General features: G+C 53.2%; 1 protein-coding gene across 7 annotated transcripts in view; it reads left to right on the top strand.

Moving 5' to 3' along the window:
- TNS1 (tensin 1) overlaps positions 1–20,696 on the top strand; it is a 218,472-nt gene that overhangs the window by 171,187 nt on the left and 26,589 nt on the right. For 5 of the 7 annotated variants that reach the window (XM_079782331.1, XM_079782332.1, XM_079782336.1 and 2 more), the window contains 4 exons: positions 989–2,584; positions 13,385–13,581; positions 14,787–14,862; positions 18,236–18,328. In XM_079782331.1, the coding sequence (XP_079638457.1) occupies positions 989–2,584; positions 13,385–13,581; positions 14,787–14,862; positions 18,236–18,328 (1,962 nt within the window). Of the gene's footprint in view, positions 1–988; positions 2,585–8,461; positions 8,549–13,384; positions 13,582–14,786; positions 14,863–18,235; positions 18,329–20,696 lie in introns of all 7 variants that reach the window. The other 2 variants (XM_079782334.1, XM_079782337.1) reach the window with 2 other exon arrangements.

The raw sequence follows: 20,696 nt of genomic DNA, 5'->3' as shown, positions 1-20,696 counted from the left end.
GTTTGGCGCATAATAGGTGTTAGCTGCATGGTACCTATTATTATTACTTGTATTTGCATATATGTACCCACAGTGTGCTTTCTGACTGGGGGCACCTGGGCATTTGATGTGGGTGAACACGGGGTGCTTGATTTGGGTGATTACTGGTTGGCATGTACGCTTCTGGACGTCTTTGTGCCAAGTTTTCTGTGTGTGTGTGTGTGTGTGTGTGTGTGACGGTTTGGGTCTGGGTTGGGGTTTGTGCAGTATTTGGGAGAAACTTTTTTTTTTTTTGTGCCAAGGGGGGGCTTGCCTTGGAGTGAGGGAAGGTGCGTGTGTGTGTGTGTGTGTGTGTGTGTGTGTGTGTGTGTGCGCGCGCGCGCGTATCTTGGGCTGGGAGTTGGGCTGCTGATTGTACAGGGTGTGAAATCACTGAGTTCCTCTGGGCGGGGGAAGTTCTTCGTTCCTGAGTCAGCCCTTTGGCCTTGAGCCACCCAGCGCTCACTTTTTCCTTTCAGAGAAAGGATTGCTCAGGGGGCCCCGGAGCTGTCTGTAGACAAAGTGACACGGGGGCGGGGGGGGGGGGGGCAGCTCTCCCTGATGAAAACCTCTGCCTTTTGTTCTTGATCTCTAAGATGCTTCCCTGCCCCCTCCCCAATCCCTTTCCAGAACCTTCATGGGCCCCAGCATTCAGAGTGAATGTGTCTCATTTGACATGGGGCCTGCTGGCTTTGGTCCAGAACTTCCAGGTTCTTGGGAAGCCAGCAAGATGCCAGAGGCAAATTTTGGACTGGGCGACTTAACCCGCAAGGCCCCCTGCCCAACCTTAAGATCTGCTGCCTGGCCCTGAAGCAGGGTGTTGGGTGGGTCCTGTAGTCCTTTTGCCTTGCTCTATCTCAGGGTACTGAGAGGAGGTTTTAGGATCCAGGGAATGGAAGCCCTTACTCCTCTCCTCGGGAGAATAGAAGATGTCCCCGCTTCCCACTGACATCTGCTCTTTCTCTTGCAGAGGTTGTGGGACACACGCAGGGGCCACTAGATGGGAGCCTGTATGCCAAGGTGAAGAAGAAGGACTCCCTGAATGGCAGCACCGGGGCTGTCAATGCCACACGTCCTGCCCTGTCGGCCACTCCCAACCACGTGGAACACACCCTGTCCGTGAGCAGTGACTCTGGCAACTCCACAGCCTCCACCAAGACAGACAAGACTGATGAGCCTGCCCTCGGCCCCTCCAGTGCCCCTGTTGTCCTGAGTCCTGAGGAGAAGCGCGAGCTGGACCGCCTGCTCAGTGGCTTCGGCTTAGAACGGGAGAAGCCAGGCACTATGTACCACACCCAGCACCTCCGGTCCCGCCTGGCGGGGGGCCCTGCTGTGCCCTCTGCCGGCCGTCATGTTGTCCCAGCCCAGGTTCACGTCAACGGTGGGGCCTTGGCATCTGAGCGGGAGACAGACATTCTGGACGATGAACTGCCCAACCAGGACGGGCACAGCGTGGGCAGCATGGGCACACTGTCCTCCCTGGACGGGATCACCAACACCAGTGAGGGGGGCTACCCAGAAGCGCTGTCCCCCTTGACCAATGGCCTGGACAAGCCCTACGCCGTGGAACCTATGGTGAATGGTGGGGGCTACCCCTATGAGTCTGCCAGCCGGGCAGTGCCTGCCCATGCGGGCCACTTGGCTCCCATGCGGCCCTCCTATTCTGCACAGGAGGGTTTAGCTGGCTACCAGCGGGAGGGCCCCCACCCCGCCTGGGCACAACAAGTGACCACCTCTCACTATGGCCATGACCCCAGCAGTATGTTCCGCTCTCAGTCCTTCCCGGACACTGAGCCCCAGCTGCCCCCAGCACCAGCCCGGGGGGGAAGCAGTCGGGAGGCTGTGCAGAGGGGCCTCAATTCCTGGCAGCAACAGCAGCAGCAGCAGCAGCAGCAGCAGCAGCAGCAGCCTCACCCGCCTCCTCGTCAGCAGGAAAGAGCCCACTTGGAGAGTGTCCGGCCCAGCAGGCCCGGCCCCCAGCCATTGGCAGAGACACCCACGCCTGGCCTCCCTGAGTTCCCGAGGGCAGCCTCCCAGCAGGAGATCGAGCAGTCCATTGAAGCCCTCAACATGCTGATGCTGGACCTAGAGCCATCTTCGGCTGCTGCCCCGCTGCACAAATCCCAAAGTGTCCCTGGGGCCTGGCCTGGGGCCTCCCCTCTCTCTTCTCAGCCTCTTTCCGGCTCCTCCTACCAGACCCATCCACTGACCCAGTCCAGATCTGGCTACATCCCCAGTGGGCATTCCTTGGGAACCCCTGAGCCAGCCCCACGGGCCGCCCTGGAGTCCGTCCCTCAGGGCAGGTCTTACTCACCTTATGATTATCAGGCATGCCCGGCTGGGCCCAACCAGAGTTACCGTCCAAAGAGCCCAGCTTCCTCCTCTTCCTTGCCTGCTTTCCTTCCAACCAACCACAGCCCTCCAGGGCCTCAGCAGCCCCCCGCCTCTCTCCCTGGCCTCACCGCTCAGCCTCAGCTCCCACCAAAGGAGGCGACTTCAGACCCATCCCGAACTCCGGAGGAGGAGCCCTTGAACCTGGAGGGGCTGGTGGCCCACCGGGTAGCAGGTAAGAGCCTCATGGACCATCCATGCTGGGTATCCCCTCTTTATTCCCTCCACATCTTCCCTCTTTGGTCTCAGTTGGTCTAGCTGGGGGAAGGTACAGGCAGAGCCATCACACCTCCGCAGACACTGGTTTGGCCTGGAGAAGAGGCTGGCAGGAGCCCACGCTAGCCATCCCTTCCTGCATTCATTGTCCGTTAGGCTCCAAAGCAGGCATTGAGATGGAAATATCAGGGTCTTTCAGTTCCTGTCCTCAAGGAACTTACAGTCTAGTGAGGGTCAGGTAATTCTAACAGTGCAATGTGTGCTACAACAGAGGTGGAGACCAAAGCCCTAGAGCCTGGGAAAAGCAAGGCTTATCAGCTAGGACAATCAGGGGAGCTTCCTGGAGGTAGTGTCTTTGGGGCTGGAGTACATATCTTCTAAGGAGAGAAGAAATGCCCTCTGTAACTGCCTGTAGTGCTCTCTGTACTCAGACTTCAGTTTCTTAGGGAAGGCATAGAGAAGGCTAGAGGGAGGTCTCTATAGACCCAAATTCCTTCTTGGGCATAACAAAACCTGAGAGGGTATCCTGAAGCCCCTTGGGCTCTTGAGTGTCCAACCCTGGTGGGTCCTTTCAGGATATTTCTCTGTATCAGGGGAGGCCCATGTCCCCCTTCTGGTCCAGTTGTCCTGTCCTGTTGGTCCTCGCTTTAGGACCAGCTTTGTATGGGAAGCAGACACTGAGAAACAAAGCTTCGTTTCCTATCAGAACATGAATGGGTTTATCTTTCTGGAGAGAGGAGAGAGAGTGGAGCAATCGGAAGAGCTTATTGGGGAGATATAGGCAAGAAATGGCAGACTGTTCTGGCCATATTGGGGGGACAGGAAGGGTCCCCTTCCTTTCCACTGGCCTAAGCCTATGACCATCCCATGGGGGGCAGTCAAACCGGGTGGGGAATCCTATGGGTTGATTTTGTTGTGTAGCTAAAGCGCAGGCAGTTGTGAACCAGAGACTGGGGCTGGGGGCGGGGGACTTGTGCCCAGTTCCTCGGCTGACAGAGTGGTGGAAGCTCAGGGAGGAGAAGAGCAATCTGGGCAGCTGACTCTGCCCTGCACCCCTTTTTCCTAAATTTATGGGAAGCTGAGTCACCATGCCAGCTGCAAGGAGAGGGAGACACCCTTGCTGGGGATGGATGGTGGGTTTGGGGAAGTAGGCCAGCTGGCTATTGGGCTGGGCCCTGGACCTGGGTGTGGGGGCATGGACACCCAGAGCAGAGCACAGTCCCCACTCAACTGTCCATGACTTGAAATTGGCCATAATGGAAGAAGTTACACCATTGAAACTGGCAATTAGGGCTCTCCCCTGGAGAGCTAGTCTAGCAGCACATCATTGCTTTTACCTAAGAGTCAAAACACAGGGTAAGTAGCTCTGTAACCCTAGCAGTGAAAGAAAGACTCCAGGGGAGTGGTCCAGACTTTTCCTCCTGGTTTTTTGAAGGGAAGGGAATGGAGCTCTACCAGTATTTTACAGAATTGGGATAGTGGCCTGAGGAATAGGCACACTCTAGCCTAATGAAGGGTAGGATCCAGAGGACTTTCCTCTAGGGAACAAGATGAATTACCTCCCCCTAACAAAACCCTTCTGTCTAGCTCTCCTGGAGCGTGTTCAAGAGGAAGGCATACCTGAATGTTTCAGGAAGGATGCCCATCTTATAGTGCATCTCCCCTCAGCCTTTTCTCTCCTACTAGCTTCTGAGGTCTTGACGTTCAACCTCTATATCTCGTAGCTGCTCGGTCTTTGGCTGCCAAGAAGTCATAGAAGAGGGGCGATATTAATGGCACATCTCTGCTCCCATTTCTTCCATCAACTGTGTATGACTCAGGAGAAGGCATGGTATGCATAGAGGGGCAGTTATACCTGGTTTCGAGGCCTGTAAAGGGGTCTCTCTGGTCCATGCCCGTCATGAACAGTGTTTCTTATGTCAGCAGATCCTTAGTAGCCCCTTCAGGATGTCTGCCATGCAAGTGTAGATAAAGGCACATAGGCAGGATCAATGTGCAGAATAGTCTAGAAGCCAGGGAGGATAAATTTCCAGCATCACCTCTTTCTGCTCATTCAAATTCCACAAGAAGCTGGAACATAAGCTTTAACATGAGTAACCCAGGAAGCTCAGATCTGAGGGAGAACATCTTCATGGCCATGAACTTGATCTGGTTTCTCCTGGCTTTTCTCCCTCAGGTCTTCATTTTCCTACTTGGCTATCCTCCATGCTCTGTATTATGTCCCTGGTTCATTCTACTTTGATCCAACAACTCCTTATGTTTTATTTCAGCTTCGATTTCAGAGAATAATGACATAGGTTTGTTTTTTTTTAACTTAATAAGGGGTAGGTACCAGAAACCTGTAGCACACACTATACTTTCTTATGAAACATTAGAAATATTATCACAGCCAGGGACAAAGTAAGCATACCCATTATCACCACTATCATTTAACATTGTATCGGATGTCCTAGCCAGTGCAATAAGACAAGAAAAAGATAAGAGTCAGAGTTGGTGAGTCCAATCAAGTTATCTTCTGTGACTAGACTGATCTCAAATGTCTCTAGAGATAGAGATTTCAATGCATGTTGGAAGCAAGATGTGGATCTTATCCTTAAGGAGTCTAGAGTTTAGTAAGAGGAGAAAAGAACTGGAACTTTAAAGTCATTAGTAATAAGGGAAGTATGGAGAAAGTCCTGTGGGATTGAGGAAAAAGGAGATATTACTATCAGCGAGAGAGACTGAAGTGGCTCTGTGTTGAGTGTGGGTTTTAAATAGAACCTTGGACAATGGGTAGGATTTTGGAAAGTGAATAGAGTCATTGGAGAAAGAGGTTTCACAGTGAAGACAGAAAAACATAGGAGTCAAGAAAGGTAGCCTGGGTCCTGCCTCTGGTTGGTCTTAAAAGCCAGACTAAAGAGCTTGAGTCTTACTTAGTGGCAGTGTAGGAAACTGTATTTTAATCGGGAGAGTATGCCATGATCTGAGATGTAGTTTAGGAAGCTGTAGTTTAGGAGACACTTTGAGTTGGGAGATATAGGAGCATATTAGATAGCTTGGGTATGGGGACTGGATCAGGGTGCTGACCATGGAAATGAAAAATAAGAGATGAATGCCAAGGATGCTGTGCAAGAAGTGGGTGTTTACAAATTGATTGGATATAGTGGGTGAGGGAAAGGGAGCCGTCAAAGATAATTCTGCAGTTCCATGAATATAAGTAGAATGATAGTTCCATTAACAAGCCAGGAGTTAGGAGAAAGAGCAAGATGAAAACTTCAGGGTTAGACATGCTGAGTTTGAGGTGATGGTGGAGCCTCTACGTAGAGATGTATGAAAGGCAATTGAATATCCAGAATTGGAGTCTGAAAGAGCCATAGATTTTGGAGTCATCCTCACAAAGGTGAAATGTAAAGCTTTCGGCATGGATGATATATCTATGTCACTGGGCATGGAGAGAAAAGAACGTAGGGTAAAACAGCCATGATGGGAATGGAGGCCATACAGTGGACTGAGAATGAATGTTCATGCTGGTGAGAGGAGATGCGGACTGTGGGTCATCACAGAAGTAAGGATAGTAAAGGGTTTCCAGGAGGAGGAGTGGGGGGAGGGCAGCAATGTCACTGTAGAGAGGTCATGAGAAGGAGCATTGAGAAAAATGCACTGGGCTTGCCAATTAGGTGGCCTCAGTGATTTTCAAAGACATATTTTCAGTAGGGCGATGGTGATAGAAGCCAGACTGAGGGATTGAGTGAGTGGGGAGGGAGTGTAGACAGCATGTTAACTACTCTTCTGAGTGGTTTTGTGATAAAAGGAGAGAAGATGGCAGCTAAAGAGGGTAGCAAGCTATTCAGAACTTTTTGTACATATAGGAAAAGAGAGAATATGGAGAAGAAAAAGATATGAGAGAGAAAGAAATTGATAGAATAAGGTCTCTAAGAAAGTAAAAGGAGATAGTCTTAGGAGCCTAGGTGGATAATTTAGGCTCATCCAGGAGGTGAGATACCTCTTCATGAAATAGAGTCATAGATACAGATATAGGGAGATACTGGTGTCAAGCTCTGGGAGCTTGAATTGAGAACCCTCCATTCGATTATTCATCCAATATGAACCCCTAATCTGTGCTACATGCTATTCTAGGCTCTTGAGAAATGGTGGTAAACAAAGAAAAATGTTTGCCTTCATGTTGGAGTTGGACAATAAACAAATAAGCAAAGACATATATAATATGTCAGATGGGTGATAAGTGCCATGGAGATAAAGCAGCAAAGTGCCAGTGAGGGGTTGAGGGTGGGTGGGTGGTTGCACTTCTTATAGGATGGTTAGGGATGGCTTTTCTGGGTGGTAAGGGAATGTGCAAAGGCCCTGTGGCAGGAGGATACCTGCTATGGGGAATGTAGTGGGGCATGAAGTCAGAGAGGTCATGGGAATGAGGGCCAGCTTACATGGGCCTTGTAGGTGATCATATCAACTTTGGCTTTTGCCCATTGTGTTGTGAGGAGCCTTAGGAAGGATTTGGGCAGAATAGTGATTTCATCTGGCTTGTTCTAAAAGGATCAGTGTGGCCTGGATGGAAGGAGGAAGACCAGTTAGGAGACTGCTGATTTGGATCAAGATGGTAGGCATATTTTTGAGGTGGAGTCGTTAAAACTTATAGGTAGACCAGCAATGGGATGTAAGAAAGAGATCAGGAGGTGAGATGCCTCTTCATGGAATAATAAAGGATAGATACAGATATAGGAAAGTCAAGGTTTTTGACCTTAGCAACTAAAGGATGGAGTTGCTCTTTATTGAGATGGGTACGGATATAGGAAGAGCTGGCTTAGAGGGGATATCATAAGTGTGACTTTTGCCATGTTAGATTTGAGATGCCCACAAAACATCCAAGATGGTGGGACATATGAGTTAGGAGTCTCAGGGGGAGAGGATAGAGCTTAGAAATGTGAGAGTAACATTACGTGGCTATCATGTAAAGCATGCCGCTGCATGTCGTCACCTAGGGCATGAGCACAGGTAGAGGAGAGGTCCCAGGAGTGCGTCTGGCATCTCACACATTCAGCAGTTAGGGGCATAGAAGGAATCAGCAGAGAAACTGCTGTGGAGCAGCTTGTGAAGTGTGGAGGAAAGCTGAAAGGGTGTGGATCCCGGGAAGCCAGTGATAGTGGTCACTAGGAGGCCATGAGTGTGAAGGTGGCTTGGGAGTCAGCTAGGGTGAATGAAAGGATGACACAGCAGATCCTCATAGTGCATTCAAGCAGGCTCACTTTAAGGACTTGGCAGTGGTGCCCAGCAGCTTTGGGCAGGAGTAGAAAATCCCACAGAGCAGGATTTCTATGGTAGGTGTGATGGAAGAACAAAGCTTGGATGCCAGGGAGTATGGCCTTTGGGCTCAGCCTGGCATGGTCACAGCTGAATCCAGGAAAAGGCAGGTGCCCATGAGAGGAGAGAGGACCCAGGATGGGCCCATGCTGACGGTGAGGGGCAGGTGACGTGTGGGGCAACAGGACTGAAATCTCCTGGGCCCAGGCTGGGGTTAGAAATTAGAGGGACATGGTGACCTGCTGAACAGCAGGAGGTCTGTCTGCCCTTTGGAGAAGTAAGATCCTAGATCCATCCTCTCTTCTTATCTGACATCCTCCCCCCTTCCCTCCAGAGTGTGACCAGAACACCAACTAATTTGATTTTCTCTTTGTTTTTGTTTTGTTTTGTCTTGTTTAATGCCTCGTTCCTTGCGTTCTTCGTTGTCCCATGTCCACCTGTCCCCTGTGCCATGGGTGTGGTGCCTTCCTTGCCTGGTGTCATCCCTTCCCTTCCTGCTTGCCTCCCCTCCCTGCCGGCTCCCCCGGGGTGGTGTGGGCAGCGTACAACGCCAGATTGCAGGATCTTGGGCTAAGTGTCAGCTACCGGCACCCTCCTCTCCACCGGCTCCGATCTTCCTCCCTCTCTGGTTGGTTCCTCTCCTCTCCTCTCCCCTTTATAACTCCATGGCCCTCATCTCAGCTCTCAGTTTCTCTCTTCCCCTCCTCCTTCATGTACTATTTCTTCCAAACTTTTGCCACTTTCTTCCTCTCTCCTTATTTTTCCATTTCCTCCTCACTTTTCTTCTCCTTCTGTTCTCTTCTTTCCATTTCTTTCCTATTCTCGTTGCCCCTCTCTCCTTTTCTCACTGCCCCCATTTCTCTCCTTTTCTCACTGCCCCCATCTCTCTCTTTGCCCACTTGTCCCTCCTCCCTCCTTCTGCATGAGTGAGTGCTCCCACTTCTGCATGGACACAGGCCTGATGCTTTCAGCCTTGGCCTTACCTGCTAGGAACAGGGTCTGGGGTAAGGAGACTAACTCTCAGGCTCCCTGTGGACTCGCAGGCCTTTGCAGTGAGGGAGCTCAGCACCAGGTCTGGGGCCTCAGCAGGAGAGAAAGAGTGGTGCCCAGCTCCTACTGCTCTGTCCATTCCTGAGTATAGCACTCCCTGGGGACAGAGCACCGCTGTGACCTCATTCCAAATCTCTGATACCCACGGCCAAGAGTCAGAAGCCCTGGGTGTGGTCCTGGGTCTGATGTGACCACCTCTGTGACCGTGGGCAAGTCTCTTCATTACTCAGAGCTAAGTTTCCCCACGTGAAAAATGGAGGGCTCACTGCCCTGCTTCCCAACATGGAGGACCCTTCACCAAGGGCCAGATTGCTCAGTTTGAGAGTGATGGAGTTCACTATGTCTACTTTGGTCTCTTGACAAATGGACCTACAGCCTTTTAGACCTGGGGACCAAGTCACCTTATTCTTTTCCTGCTCCTTGGAGCCACAGGCCTGGGTCCAGGAGAAGATGCCGTGACCTTGATTAGTTCTGGGAAAAGGCTTATTAGGGGGTGGTGGGCACAGTTGACTCCCAATGGTAATATCTGGTATTTCCTGGACCTCCCTTCTCCCAGTCCATGGAAAATGGGGAGATGGCTCTAGCAGAATGCCCCTGTCTGCCTCCTCTCCTCTCCCTCCTCCTTTTTCTCGGCCCAGTGGTGGGGAGTGCAGGGTTCAGCTGGGCCTGGGGTTCGGGGCCGTTCTGGGGTGGTGGGCTTGTCCTGAGGGGAGCTGGCATGGCTTGCCCTGGGGCTGCTAGTGTGATCGCCGTGTGGCTTTCTGGTGCCCTGGCCCAGCAGGTGGCCTCCCGGATCCCCTCACTTCCGGAGCCCCGGCATGCCATCGGACACCTGCCCCGCCACCTGGAGCTGAGGAATCCAGTCTTCTGGAAATCGGAAGGCTGGAAGGAAGAGCTGGGTCTGTGGGGTGGAAGCGGCCAGGATGGGCTTGAAGGGAAGGCCTGTGATGAAGCCTGACACTGGGGATATTTGTCTGTGGGACCAGGGGCGGTCAGGGCCGGACCCTACCAGAGGATGTGTATTGATGGTGTTAGAACTACAGCCCCAGAATTGCAGTGCGTGAGTGTGTGTGTGTGTGAGTGTATGAGTGTGTGAGTGCGTGTATGAGTGTGTGTGTGTGTGAGTGTGTGTATGAGTGTGTGTGAGTGTGTGTATGAGTGTGTGTGAGTGTGTGTGTGCTAGATGAGGTGAATTTAGTGTCACAGGTCTAGCCCACTTTAAGGGGGAGCCTTGTAGCCAGCTGCTCCCAAGCTCAGCACTGTCCTGGGGAGCAGAGTGAGGACCCCTGGGAAATGGGGCTGTTCCGGCGCCCTGCTCTTCAGATCTGGCAGCTCATGTGGAGGCCCTGGGCTGAAGTGACCCCTGTCCTGCAGGCGGTGGGGAAGGCCCAGTGCCCACGGTGTGTGATCCCTGAGAGGATGACCAAGGGCTCTGAGTGTGGCCCATCATTATCCTAAAGAACACTTGATTGCCGTATGAAGGGGCTGACGAGAGGTTCTGAGGGTGACCCTGACCTCCCGCTGTTCCTGTTGGGTGAAGGCTATGTGTGCACACACGTGTGTGTATACGAGTATGTGCGTGGTGCCTGTGTGCGTGCAGAGAGTGGAGCACATAGGCATGGTGGCCCTGAGAGAGAGAGGACCCTAGAGACAGAAAGGCCTGGGGTTGAGGGTGGGAGAGCAGGCCTATTTTTATTATCGGTCAGTTTCCAGGACGTGAGGGAGGGCTGTTCTCTCTCTGACACTGGCTGTCAGCCTATGTTCAGACGGCCCAGCTTGGCTGGGGAACAATGGGGCTCTCTTCTCTCCCCTCCGCCCAGCTTCGTCTCCCCTCCCATAGGGAAAGACAAGAGAGAGGGAACATGGCTCTCCGGGCACTGAGGGGCAGATCTGGGCCTGCCAAGGGGGACAACAGTGAGACACTGTGTTCAAAGAATGTGAGAGGCCCTGGCTGGGCACTGGTGCCATGGGGCGCTCTGCGGGGGAGGGGCTGTCCCGTGGGAGTGGAATGCGGGGTCTTCCCCTCCTGCAGAGGGAGGCTCCTCTGCAGCGCCCTAGCTCTTTGGAGGTCATTCTGGTTGTCCCTCTGCCTCTGGACAGACCACGCCCCCATATGCTGCTCTGGTGGCACTGGAGGGGGGCCGTGAAGAGGGGAGATGGCTCTCAGGTGTCCAACAGCCTTCTGTGAGGGTCTCCGCCCTCCACAGTTGGTAAGCTCCTCCAGCAGCCCAGCCTCCCTCCAGGCATTGCAACCACCTGAACATGGAGGTTGTCATGGGCACACTGGGGCGAAGGTTCTTTGTTCCTCTGCGAAATTCAGTGCCTCCAACAGACCCACTTTCAAGGGCAGACATCAGATCCTACACAGGGAAACTGGCCACTCCTCACCAAGGCACAGGGATCTGCCAGGAAGAGGCTGCGGGGCTGGGCCGGCCGGAACTGAAACCAGCCCTAATGCATTTCTGTTAACCTTGGGGCTGAACTTAGTTCCAAACCCCAAGAGCCTTTTCCAAATGGGCCTCCTTTGTCACAATTATTATTAGAAAATCAATGGCTATGTCTGTTTCTCTCTAATGTTTTTGCCAGGAATGAAACCAGCAGTAGTTCTGAACCAAGCGCCCAGGAAGACTGAGGGGAAGGGGGCTCGGAGGGAGAGAGAGAAGTGCAGCCCAGGGTAGGGGCGCCCGCAGGCATGGTGGGAGGTGCAGGTGGCTGCTCTGAGGGCTGAGGGCCTGGTATGCAATGGGGTCCCTGTGCGCTGCTCAAGACTTTTGGAGATGCACCCCATCTTTCACCTGGCCCCTGGTTAGGATGATGTGATCCCCAAGTTTCTATTCTGAAAGTCAGGGCACTTCAAAGTGAGGGGCTTATTTTCTTTAAATGAAACAGTTTGTGAGTCCAGATTACTGTCCCCATTTGGGCTCTTTTCTCTTAGTTGAGATGGCAGGCAGGCTGCCCCCTAACAATAAATAGCTCCACGTGGAGACTCGAAACACCACCGGGTACCTTCTGCATTTGTAAGTGTGTGTGCCAGTCTGGTGGCTCTCCAGACGGGGCCCCTAACTACGGGCAAGTATGAGTGCGTGTGTCGGAGTGTGTCTGTGTGCGTGTGTGTATGTGCCCGTCCCTGGAGTTGGCAGCAGGCAGCCTACTATTCATGGCAAGTAGGAAGTCTTCCCAGCATGTGCTTCTCATGGCAGCCTCAGCGGCCGTGCCAGACGGGAGCTGGGAGGCCGCCCATGGTGTGCAGACCCCATTCTGGGTGGTAGATGATTCAGTCTGAAGGAGGGTGATTGCTGCTTAGCTGCACCAGTACGTTCCTAGGGGCCAGCAGTGTATGCGTGTGTGCGGTGCATGTACGTGTATGTGTGTGTAGGTGTATGTGCATGTGTGCCACGGGACAGGGTTCCCAGGTGTGCTGGCATGGGGCTGGTGTGGCCAGGGTCTCAGTCCCATGTGACCTTTGGTAAGTCCCAGCACCTCCTTGCTCTTGGGTGGGGGTGAGGGCAGGGCTGAGAGCTGGCACGAGCTGATCAGGACTAGGAGCCTGGATCTTGGTCTCTGGGACTCGGTGGGTAAGTTTTCTAGGATTCTGGAGCCAGCTCGGTGAGGCAATGTGTTCCGTGCCTCAGCCCAGCTGTGGGAAGAGAGAGTGGGAAGGAAGGAGGGTGGGGTTAACAACATCCCCAGGCCTGAGGAATGGAAGGGAGAACAGAAAAGCAGATGGAGCTCATGACTCCAGCTCTGCAGGCTATTCTGCTGGGAGGGGCAGGGTAGGAACCTGGACCATTTTGGGGGCAAGAAAGGGGTGGGTAGCTAAGGACGGGCATAAGGGAAGTCGGTAAGAAGTTTCAGAAGTGCACTAGATGAGGTTGGGGAACCCCGGAGAAGGTCAGCAATATTCTAGGGGCCAGTTTGGGCTGGAGACTTTATAACAAGACTTAGTCATTTCTTTGTTCCTTCTTGGGAGCACCATTTGCAAGATGATGCATTATGCACTCTTTCCAAAAGTCCTTCCCCATGGGCCTGATGTTGCTTGTTGGTTGATCAGTCGCCTTGGAGACTGTCTCTCCTCCCTCCACCTTCCCTCATTTGCCTGGAAGCACTGGCCCTCTGCCTCCAGGCCTTGGAAGGAGTTGACATCTGTTTCTTGTATCAGTCCTTTGTGTTCTAGGCCCCAGCCCTGTGCGGAGTAGATTCCTGGTGAAGGCCAGCCCAACTTAAGCAGATCCCCCGCCCTGCAGAGAAACCCAGGGTGTGGGCAGAGGGAGGCAGGGGGAGGTGCAAAGGGGAGGCAGGCCCAGCTCCAGCATGGTCCCTGAGAGGGCACTGTCTCCTCCGGGGGAATCAGGCCCCATCGATCCTTTCTCGTACAATATGCTCATGGCCCTCTCTGCCCTGCCGTTCCTCCCAGGGGTCCAGGCTCGGGAAAAGCAGCCTGCAGAGCCCCCAGCCCTTCTCCGGAGGCGAGCAGCCAGCGATGGACAGTATGAGAACCAGTCTCCAGAACCCTCATCCCCCCGGAGTCCTGGGGTGCGCTCCCCAGTCCAGTGTGTGTCCCCGGAGCTGGCTCTCACAATTGCTCTCAATCCTGGAGGGCGGCCCAAAGAGGTGAGTCCTTAGGCTACATCCTGGGACCGCAGAAGGTAGCAGAGCCCATCTGAATGCCCCAGCAACATGATGGTCAACTGGGCAGCATGGACCTGTCAGTAACCTAGTGATTGTTTTCCTCCCCGCATCCTCACCCAAGGCTCCCGCATGTGGAACCTGGAGCTCATTTCCTTCCCTAAATAGCTTTTATGTCCTCGCAGCTTCCATTAACACTGAGATTGAGTTCCCTTCTTGACTCCTAAAGAGCTCCCTGAGCGGTTGGTAGGGATCTGGGTGTGACACAGGGACCACAGTCTGTAAACTTCAAACCAGATCATACAGTCTGACAAAGTGTTTTTGAGCCCTTTCTAGGCAGAGGGTTTTCCCTGGAGATCTAACTTCAATGCCCAAACCTTTGCATTGCTGAGATATTTCAGTGGTTTGAGGCATTGGGTCTTTATATATATAAATATATAATTGATTTTTTACAGAGAGGAAGGGAGAGAGATAGAGAGTTAGAAAAATCAAAGAGAGAGAAACATCGATCAGCTGCCTCCTGCATACTCCCCACAGGGTATGTGCCCGCAACCAAGGTACATGCCCTTGACCAGAATCGAACCTGGGACCCTTGAGTCCGCAGGCCAACACTCTATCCACTGAGCCAAACCGGTTAGGGCTGGGGCATTGGGTCTTAAACTTCAACGTGCATAATGATTACCGGCAGTTTGTTAAAATGTAGACTCCCGAATCCACCTCCAGAGGTTCCAGCATGTTAGCTCTGGGATGGGGAACCTGCGTGCTAAACACGTACTCTGGAAGGTTCTGATGTGAGTATTCCATGTCTGATAAAATCCAGGCTGAGTCATTCTGGACATGAATGGCATTTGGACATCTTTTCTCTCCTGCCTTCTGCTAGGACCCGTGTCCCCCGTCCCCCAGCCCTTCACTTCTGCCCTGTTTGAAATATTTCCAAGGCAGGTGCTCCTGAATTCCGCCTGTGCTTTACAAATGGCCTGGCAAAATAACCATGTTCCGTTCTCTTGGCTACAAGGAGTTGTAGGGGCCATGAATATGGGCAGTATCTGCCTTTGATCTCTGTTCACCTGGTAGGGGTGGAGGGTCGGGTTGGCGAGGGGCTTTGTGGCCTGGTTAACTGGGAAACACCTCCTTCTCAAGGTTATGGCTACTAGTGTACCCCCTTTCCTCCCCTTGTTTTTCTCCTGCAGCCCCACTTGCACAGCTATAAAGAGGCCTTCGAGGAGATGGAGGGAACTGCTCCATCCAGTCCACCGCCCAGTGGGGGTAAGAACTCCCCAATAAGCCTGTCTTCCTTGGGTCCCCTCGGGCCCCTCTCAGCCCCTCCCTGTGTAAGCACCCCAGGTTTGGGGTGGGGGGCTGCTGGCAAAGTTGAGCAGAGCCACAGTCTGACCCTAATCACCCTGTGGCTCATTTCACTTCACCTTCCACCCCCATTTCCCTTCTTTTCTGTGGTCCACACCCCCACATCTACAGAGACAGCAGCGAAATCTTAGGGTCCTACTGACTGACGTTGGGGCCCCTGGGCTCCCGGGTATGGAGTTTTCCTAGACGTTGAGACTTTGCATCCTCCATACAAAACATCCCGTACCCTAAAGTGACTCTTTGTGACAAGCAAGACAACCTTTGACCTTCTTGCTTCTAATGCCCATTTCTGTGTGCATCCGGGCCCGTCATTCAGTGTTTGTCAAGGAAAGAAAGGCCCCGCATGCGCAGGCTTACCGAATCCCATATCTCCCATCCTTGGCCTTCAGGCAGGAGCATTTAGTCTGCACCCCCGATGCACTCACCAGAGAGGCAAATCCCCAAAGGGCACAGGGGTTTCCACCCAAAGAGAAGGCTGGATGAGCACAGGAGTGAGACAGTGCTCCTTTTTATGGTGGAAGAGACCATGCAGAGGAGCTTGGAGAAGCGCTTTGTGGGAAAGCAGTGAAGGAACAACACTGGGCTGTGAAGGCTCCAGGGTCCCCGGGAGAGGCCTGGGTTGGCAGAAGAGGGGGGTATGGTGTTGCTCTGGGATTGGGTTGGCTGGGCAGGGCCCAAGCTATCTATGCATTTGCCCCGTGAGAGGGGAGGGGTGTGAGGAGGAGAGCTGGGTGGGCCCTGCTTTCTCCTGGTGGCTGCTACCAGAACCAGGCCCTTGCTCCAGTAGAACTTGTGTCGCCTGCTATCTGGGGTATGCGGGAGGCTGACGTCATGACTGGAGGCCATGGCTCTCCCTAGAGCAGTGCTGTCCAAAGGAAATAGAACACGAGCCACGTTTGTTATTTAAACATTTTAAATAGCCACATTTAAAAAACATATCGAGAAACTGGAGAAATTAAATTTAATGATCTTTTTTACTTAACCCCAAGTATCCAAAATATTATCATCTCAACAGGTAAATCACTATAAAAATAGTAATGAGGTATTTTTCAATCTCTAAAAAATATAAAAAGAAACCAGTGAAACGAATTTTAATAATAGATTTTATTTAACCCCAGAGATCTAAAATATTATCAATTCAACATGGAATGGTAAATATTGAGATATTTTGTGCTCCTGTTTCACACCAAATCTTTGAAATCTGGGTGTTACAGCTCTCGGTTCAGACTGACCACATTGCAAATTCTCCATAGCCCCAGTGTGGCTCATGGCGACCCTATTGGACAGTGCAAGCCCTGGGCAATCTACTCAAGAGGCAGCTTTGTGGCCTTTTATGACTCCGTGGAGTCTCTCTCCCTGGCCTTACCCTTCACCTTCACTCCCACTCTAATTCCCTATCGGTCCAAACAGCTAAGATGTTGGCCATCCCCCTGTTTGGGACGGAAGCCCTGTAGGCTGAGCTTGGGTTGGGTTTTACCACTTGTTCACGCTCCCGTTTTTTCTTTCTCCCCTTGGTCAGTCCTGGGTGCCCTGGAGGGGGAGGGGAGAATAAGTCAGAGGTTTCATCTATGCACAGGGCTGGGAGAGAGGGCAGAGGCGGAGAAATGCGAGGAATTCTCCCTGAAGCAAAAGCTTTGCCTGGCTTTAGGGCCACCCACTCGTCCGCCTCAGAGAAGGGCCAGGTCCTGCAGACTGGGGACGTGAGCAAGTAGGGAACTGGAGATGCATGAGGGGAAACGAGAGAAACCTCCCACACTTGCGGCCTGCAGAGCCTTCATAGTTCTTGTTGGCCTCTGAGGCTGGGCACTGAAATCCATTGTGTGACAAACATTAATATGTGCTTGATAAGTGTCTATGGCAAGACACTTCTGTGTATGTGTGTAAAGGGAGAGGGAGGGACCAACAGACACCACGCCTAGACCTACCCAATGCCCGGCTGTGTGTTTGTACACAGTTGTCCCCTCTGGTGTATTTATCTTTTGGGCATCTGAGGACAAAGTGAGGTGGAGTGCAGGAGTGGGCTACCCACCGGAGCCCTATGATGTCTCACTATTCTCACAGACACGTACCTACACACCTGCAAACACACAGAAGTTATATAGGTTACTTGCCTTGAGAGATTGTATTTTTTGTTGGTTTCCTGTAGGTCTCACTGTCTTTTGGGAAAGGGAGGTGGGGCCAGAGAGAGTTCCAGAGCTGCTTTGGAGGGTCCTGGACAACTGAGGGCCACAGCTAGTCTGTTGAGGCTGTGGGTGCGGGGCAGGCAGCCTCGGCTGGTGGATCTGTGTGGCTGCGTGTCCTCAGAGCTCATGGCCTCTGCAGGCTCCTGATGACCGGGATAGCAGACACAGAGCTCTTTTTCTTGCTTCTCCTTGGAGATGTGTTAGGATACATGGCAAGCGCCATTGAAAAATCTCGTGACTGGGTGTAACAATCTCTCTGTAGATCAGCTCAGAGTCTGGCCTCTTCCTTGGCTGGTGGGACAAAGCCCGGCAGCCCTTTCTGACCTTGTGTGTTATGTGACACTTCTGACCTGGACATGTGGCTTGGGAGGGACCTGAGGTTAGTGCAGGGAGCTGGTGCTCTGGCCCGAGGATTGTGGAGATTGGGCTTCTGCCTCTTCTAGAACACTGAGGTTTTGGGGAATAGAGGGCCCCATGCTGAGAAATTCTGCCTGGGGTGTGCAAGGGACACGCTTGGCTGGGAGTCAAAGATCTTTGGCTGTCGCTGGCCTGGGCTCTCAGGGTTGGCATGGTTCCACTGACCCCTTCTCCTCCATCTGTCCATTACAGGATGTGCCCTCTGGATGCTCCATTTTCCTTTGTTCTCTAAGTCCATCTAAGTGCCTGGCTTAGAAAGACTATATGTGGGGGGGAAGGGAGGGGGAGAGGAGGAGGAAGAAGGAATAACATGGGAAAAATCAGAGAGAGCCAAAGAAACCTGCATGTATGTTAAATCATGGCATGTAAAGGGACTGTAGTGAAGAAACTAAGGGCCTAGGGAAAGGAAGGATTTTCTCAAGGTGGAGAGGCAAGGCCGGGCCAGGGACACCATATCCCGACTCAGTTTACCTTCAAACTTCAGAGAAACACCCCGACAGGGAAGGGCAGTGTAGCCGCAGCAGCGCTCCTGGGCTGGGACTGGTTCCTCTTTTCCCACTCCTGTGGCCCATTCCTCCCCAACAAGCCCTCACCAATGGGTACCCTCCCTCCTGCCCCCCTCCCCTGCACCTCCTGGCTCACTCCCCATGCCTCCCCTCTTCTTTCCCGCACAGTGCGCTCCCCTCCAGGTCTGGCTAAGACACCCCTGTCTGCTCTGGGCCTGAAACCCCACAACCCAGCAGATATCCTGTTGCATCCCAAGGGCGGTGAGTGGCTCTGGCTGGAAGGGAGATGGTGGGGAGGCCAGAGGGAGGAGTGGGGACTCGGAGGACCCCTGTGGTCCTGGGTGGGGGGCGGGGGAGGGGGGCAGAGGTGGAGGGTTATCCAGACCTTCTTGGAAACAAGTTGGCATCCTGGGTTTGTGCCCATGCTGAGGTCCAGGTTGAGGGGGGGAGACCCCTTTGCAGCCTTCCTTCCCATTGACTTGTGGGGTCAGCACCACTCCCAGCGTCCTCTGACTTGGGGATTTGAGGCCTGGCCTCAGTTTCCTTGGAGTTGGTCAGCTCTCTGCCAGAAGCCAGGCTGCCCCATGCCCCGGTGTTCAGACACTCGTGTACACATACACATGTGCACACACATGCAGGCATGCCCCCACACACTCATACCTCCCACTTCCTCGTCACATCTCCCAGCTCCTCTCCTTCCTGTGGGGGAAGGAGAGAGGGGGGCCCTGGGCCCTCAGTAGCCATTTCCAGCAGGCTGAGTCCAGAACTTGCTCCCTAGACTCACGTGTTAGGGCTGGGCTGGGACTCTGGGGCAACGTGGCTTTTTTTCCTTAGTCACCAGAAGACTGATCCTGCCAGGTAGGAGCGCAATGGCATGTGTGTGACCCACACGGATACACGGCCGGGCACAGCCTCCCACTCAGGAGGTTCTGCATGGCCAGGGACACAGGCACAGAAGAGGGGGTGGGGCGGCCTCTCACCAGGCCAGGACACCCCTGCTTGAGACCCAGCCTGAGAGAGCCCTGGGCAGCAGCTGTGACAGGGATGGCTTGAACTTAGAGCCATGGGGGCCAGGCCTGCAGCTCCTGAGAGCCAGGCCCTCTTTACACTCGGTGTGCCCCGAGCACCTCGCCACCACACACAGGTGCCTTGGAACCCGGGGTCCTATCAGGGTGGATCTCACCCCTCCCCACGGGGCACTTCTGTGGAGAGTCACCGCTGCCCTAGCCTCACCCCTGCTTTCCCACCTCCCTTTTCTCAGCTAATTCTCTCTCAAGAAGTAATCTCTGTTAATTGATCTTTCTCTCCCTTTTGCTCTCCCTCTCCTCTTCATCGCCTGCCTCTCTTTCCTCCCACCTCTCTTCTCATCTTCCCCAGAGGAGGATGAGGGGAAGGAGGTGATAGAGCCATCGGGAGGTAAGTGCTGGCTTGCTGTGTGCCGCTTCCCGCTGTCCGGGTCTGGGAATGGCTTTTCATACAGAGCTGGCTGGCTGGCTGGGGGCAGCCCTTTGCTGACCACATCGCAAGTTACCAGGCACATAGCCTCCTGGTCCCTACCCCCTGGTGATGAGCTGTCCCCCAGAAACCACCTGAGCCCTGACTGAGGAGCTCATGGCTCGGGTTCAGGCACAGCCAGGGCCCAGGTGCCTTGCTGACAAAACTCCCCTGTTGCTGCCACCCCAGTGGCATTTCTGCCAGCCTCCTGGGGTACAACAAGCCCCTTTGGAGGGCGAGGAGACTCACACAGGGCAGGGACTCATTATTCCATTTCCTGGTGTACTCCGCATGCAGAGCTCGGAACAGGCATTTCAACCTTCGCACTACTGATATTTGGGGCAGGATGATTCTTAGTTGTGGGGCTGCCCTGTGCATTGTGGGATGTTTAGAAGCATCCCTGGCCTCTGCCTGATGCCAGTAGCACCCACCTACTCATGATAATTAAAATGTCTCCAACATTGACAGTGTCCCCTAAGGGGACAGTCACCCCTTGGAACCACTCTTAGAGCCATGAGTTGACCTCTTGAAGCTCTTGCCTGGTTTCTTATCAACACAGATGGTAGGAGGTCTGTTTTTCTAGGATTTTGATGCCTTTGGGGATTTCAGAAAAGCTATGGACCCACCCTGTGCATCTGGATACCATACACATAATGTTGGTGGTTTCAAGGCGTTAGCAAGTCTGTGTCTCCGCCTAACCCCTAATTTAGATGAGCTCCACATTGTACACGGGAAGCAGAAAGGGGACACAGTCTGGTTGAAAGCCTTTAAGTTATTAGGAACAGAGTTCAAATGATGACTCAGCAGCAGGTGAAACACAGGGGGGTGCTAGCCTGGGTGGCCTGGGTGTGGTTTGGTGGCACCTGGTGTGGTCAGGCTGTCTCCACCAGGGGGGCTTAGATGAGTGTAGAAGCACCTTCCAGCCTGACATGTTAGATGTTCTGACTTCCCACTGGGACCCTAGGTCCCTGTGGCCTGGTTTTCTTAAACCCACTTCTGCATTCCTTTGCACTTACCGCCTTGATACTCTACCCCCAAAGCGGGCGTGGGCTGTGCCGCTCTGAGTGTGCCATCCCCCAAGCAAGATGGCTGGAGATTCCATAAAATTTTGCCCACTTTCAGCCGGAGTTTGGGC

Source organism: Cnephaeus nilssonii (assembly GCF_951640355.1).
Source record: "Cnephaeus nilssonii genome assembly, chromosome: 10".
Classification (NCBI taxonomy): domain Eukaryota; kingdom Metazoa; phylum Chordata; class Mammalia; order Chiroptera; family Vespertilionidae; genus Cnephaeus; species Cnephaeus nilssonii.
Note: the sequence above shows the minus strand (reverse complement) of the source record. Positions and strands in the feature narration are given on the sequence as shown.